This window comes from Triticum dicoccoides, chromosome 1A, assembly GCF_002162155.2.
Source record: "Triticum dicoccoides isolate Atlit2015 ecotype Zavitan chromosome 1A, WEW_v2.0, whole genome shotgun sequence".
Taxonomy (NCBI): Eukaryota; Viridiplantae; Streptophyta; class Magnoliopsida; order Poales; family Poaceae; genus Triticum; species Triticum dicoccoides.
In genome coordinates, this window is record NC_041380.1 from 327,307,520 (window position 1) to 327,311,687 (window position 4,168).

Genomic DNA, 4,168 nt, shown 5'->3' on the forward strand with positions numbered 1-4,168 from the left:
TTTTATTAAAAAAAGATCCCCAAAGCACAATGCAAGGGAAAAACGCAAGATGATGTGTCGTGTCAGTCTTTCAGATGTATTCATAGGTGCAGGGTATGCGTGCATGCGTTTATAAAGATGAGCGTATGTGTATATGTATGAGCCTCTGCGTGTGTACCGTGTTAAAGAAAAGGCAAATGAGAAACCTCAATCGCACACACCCAAAATAAGTTTAAAAATGTTTTGCCCTATTTCAAGAAAACATGTTTAAACACTGCCCAAGAACATGTTTATTTTCTACGGGGCCCTAGGAAATGTCAAGAACATAGCAGTCAACGAGTTTTTACAAAATCATCAAGGTACCGTGAGCAAACTATAACTATTCTTCTCGTGGTTTTTTAAAGACAAGTAGTACAAAATCACGAGCGTAGAAGCATCTTCTGTAACAAACACCCACCCTCTTCTTGAGGAGCCGAGCCAAGAAATTCCAAGTCTTTCCTCTCGACGGAGACAAGCTTGCCGCTTTTCCTCTCCCAGATCCCCCACCTCCTCCCCAACCCCGCTCCATTCCACTCTACCGCCCCCACCACCGCCCTCTCTCCCCTTCTCACCGCGCTCCGCGTCCTCTCCCTCGAATCCCCGCCTCGCAAATCCGCAATTCGCGCCGGTGATCCCCCGCCCCCGCCGGCGGCGGAGACGTCCGGGGGTCAGCGCGCCCGCGAATCGCGCAGCCATGCTCCAGAAGTTCGCGCTCGCGTTCAAGACCAAGACCATCGAGTTCTTCGCCGAGGAGGAGGAGGACGAGGATGCCGCGGGTGGGGAGGGCGGGATCCTCGCTGGCCAGCGGGTGCTCGTACTGAAGCCCGACCCGCAGAACCCTAGCAGCCCCGTCGGCGGCGATGGGGGGACCGGGTCGGCGTCCGGAAAGGAGGCCGCCGTGGCGGCGGCACTCGCGACGACGTCGTCGTTCCAGGCGGCGTACCTGCACCTGCAGGCGGCGCACACGCCGTTCCTGCCGGAGGCGGCTGCCGCCGCGGACGCCCTCGCGGTCTCGCACCTCCGGCGGCTGTCGGAGCTAAAGCGGCTCGCGTCGGGCGCGGCGGAGGACGGCTCCCTCACGGCCCACCTCGAGGACCAGGTGGGGGAGAACCAGGCGCTGCTGCGGTCGTTCGACGCCGTGGTGAACCGCCTCCAGGCCGCGCTCGATGCCAAGGACGCCGCGGCCGCCTCTCTTCGCTGGGAGCTCGCGGCGCTGGCGGACGGCAACGCGCGCCTTGCCGGGCGCCTCGACCGTGCCCTCGCGCCACAGCCGGGCGCGGGCGGCGGCGACGCCTTGGGCGCCATGCTGTCCGCCAGCGTCTTCGATTCCGTCCTGCGCGATGCTCTCCGCGTCGCCCACCGCTTCACCCGTGCCCTCGCCGAGCTCCTCCGGTGCGCAGGATGGGACCTGGCTGACGCTGCGGCAGCTGCCTACCCCGGTATTGCCTACTCCAAGCATGGCCACTGCCGCTACGCTCTCCTCTCCCGTGTCTGCCTATCCATGTTCGACGGCTTTGACTCCTACCAGTTCGGTGGCACAAGCGATGCGTCTGCCCTCGAAGGAATCGAGCTTGCAGTTCGCAGGAATGAATCGTTGCAGCAATTCATCGCGCACTCTGATGCAGACCCCATGGAGCTCATGAGTTCAAGCCCAGACTGCGAATTCTCGCAATTCTGTGATCGGAAGTACAAACAGCTCATCCATCCAGGCATTGAGTCCTCATTGTTTGGGAATCCAGACTGCAGGGCATTGCCGGTGATGGCTACAGCCGGTCCACTCTACGAGTTGTTCATCACGATGGCAAGCTCAATATGGACACTTCACAGATTGGCCTGGGCTTATGACCCAGCAGTCGGCATATTCCAGGTTAGCCGGGGCACAGAGTACTCATCGGTGTACATGGAGAGCATTGTTCGGCCGAAAGCATTCTCAGCAAGCAAAGAGGTTGGCAAGACGGTGCGCCCGAAGGTCGGGTTCACGGTGGTGCCGGGCTTCCGGCTCGGCGGCACGGTGATCCAATGCAGGGTGTACCTAGAGTCCTAGACTGCCGAGATCGGCGGAGGAATTATAGATTCAACTGATATGAAACAATATAGTCAAAAATAAACTGTACATTTGGGAAACAAAGGGAGGCTGTGTAAAGGGGATCAAAGATCAGTGTGTGCCAGAGATAAACCCTCAGAATCGAAGTTGCTACTTGATAATAAGAGTAGAAAGAAAGCTATTTATCTTTTTGATTTTAGTTGTGGCTTGTGTAAAAGGGGGTGTTCTTGATTTGCAGCGTTGTACAAAGGTTCAGAGAGGTGTGTTCTAACATTGTCAAAGAGTTACTACTACCACCGCATTCCGACTTTTGGGTAATTTATCTGTTCATAGGTGTGTTCTAACATTGTCAAAGAGTTATTACTACTACCGCTTTACTAATTTTGGGTAATTTATCTGTTGATAGTTGGATCCGTTGTGCTGATATATACACCCTCTGTTCCTAAATGCAAGACTTCTTTGCAGTTTAAATTGATTTGAACTGATTTGAACTGCAAAAACGTCTGGTAGTAGTACTTATTTATGAATTCTGTCTGTAAATCTACAGGCTGGTAATACTGCATTCTGTCTTGTCTGAAACGTTAGATTTCCATTAACTCCTGCCAGTTGAGATGTCGGCGTCTTGATTGAGGGCAGCAGTGCAGGTTGGTTTGCAACTGCTGTTTACTGTGTTTCTCTTTCTCCTGGGTACATGGTTAATGGATGTGTGTGCTTAAGATACTACTGTAGTTGCTGAGATCCATGATTGATTCTGGTAGTTTACACGCACTTTCTGCCATGAGGCCGGGCATCTTTCCGTTCGCTCGTTCGCTCACGAGGAAGTTTGTCAACTCGCTCCACCATCCCGTCCAGCTGTTGGTACTCATCAGGAGTAGAGGATCTCATCTCTTCTTCTCCCTTTTCCATTGAAAACGTTTCGTGCTGATGCAGCTACGCGGCCGGCATTGATAGCGTCCGGACGGTCAATACAAATGTCCGGACCAAACTCCAGCTTGTCACCTAGGCTGGTGAGCAGAGCAGTGACCACCACCTCCTTTGTGTTGCTCTGATGCTGTCCAGGGTGGGGCTGGGATGTTCGTTGCTTCGGCTTTAGTCCATGGCAGAGGGGAGGGGAGGAGCTGGCGGCCGGGGCGCGTGCTGTGATGCTGTCCGTGTGCTCGCTTCTCTCCTCTCAGGCGCTCTCCTTTTTGACCCTGCAATGATACCTGATTCCTGTCGTGCTTCCTTGGCGGGTTACAGCGCAGCGGCCGCGGCCGCGTGCTCCTTACTTATTCCTTCCCCTGAAGCTTTGCTGCTTTACTCAGGCGAGCATGTTTTGGTGCTCTGCCTGATCGATCGACTGCCTCACAGCGAGAGGGGTACTTGGCTTTGCCCGTGGTATGGCTTTGGCTGCCGTTGGGATTTCGGAGAATTTGTGCTGCTAGAGTGCTTGTTTTTTCTTTTTCCAATAAAGGGTGAATTTTATTGAGTCAAAACGAAGAATCAAGAGGACACCAAACCAAATAGTACACATCTGACCTCTGCATAGTTAAGATGCATATAGACAACACTAACACACAAAACGCACTGACGAATAGCAAAGTTATGTCAGATTCATAGGCAAGGAAAGGAAAGGAAAGGAAAAAAGAACCCCAAAGCGACCGAATCCGTGATCAACAAACTACAAGTCTACAACGATGACCATATACACATCGACCATCACATTTTTTTTCCAAAAGGAGGTTAAACCACCAGCCTCTACATTAATGTGATGCACACAATCATTTTATTAATTATTAAGCAGAGTAAAAAAGGAGGAGCAACGTTACATCTACCGTAAGATCGACGGTGGATCCCGGCGGCATGGCGCTATGGAGTTTTGGTGACGGGCGCGCGTGGATGGATACATGCAGGATAGTGGCGTTGTCTGGCATTGTGGCGGTGTTGACGGCAGGCTTGGCAAGGTCAACGCGTCAGTATCTGTTCTGGAGATGGATCGGTGGATGACAACAACAGCGGCCTCCGAGAGTGCGGCGGACCGGTGTGTGACCCAGTCCCGGTATTTGGCTTGACTGGGGCATCTGGTTTTAGATGTTAGACTTTGGTGCGATCTCTGTTGAAGTGAAT

General features: G+C 53.2%; 1 protein-coding gene across 1 annotated transcript; it reads left to right on the top strand.

The window, feature by feature from the left end:
• Positions 1 to 432: 432 nt before the first annotated feature.
• Positions 433 to 2,392, top strand: LOC119271248 (protein GRAVITROPIC IN THE LIGHT 1-like). Its single transcript, XM_037553155.1, has one exon. The coding sequence runs from the start codon at positions 713 to 715 to the stop codon at positions 2,060 to 2,062; it is 1,350 nt and encodes a 449-aa protein (XP_037409052.1). The 5' UTR covers positions 433 to 712; the 3' UTR covers positions 2,063 to 2,392.
• Positions 2,393 to 4,168: the final 1,776 nt, after the last annotated feature.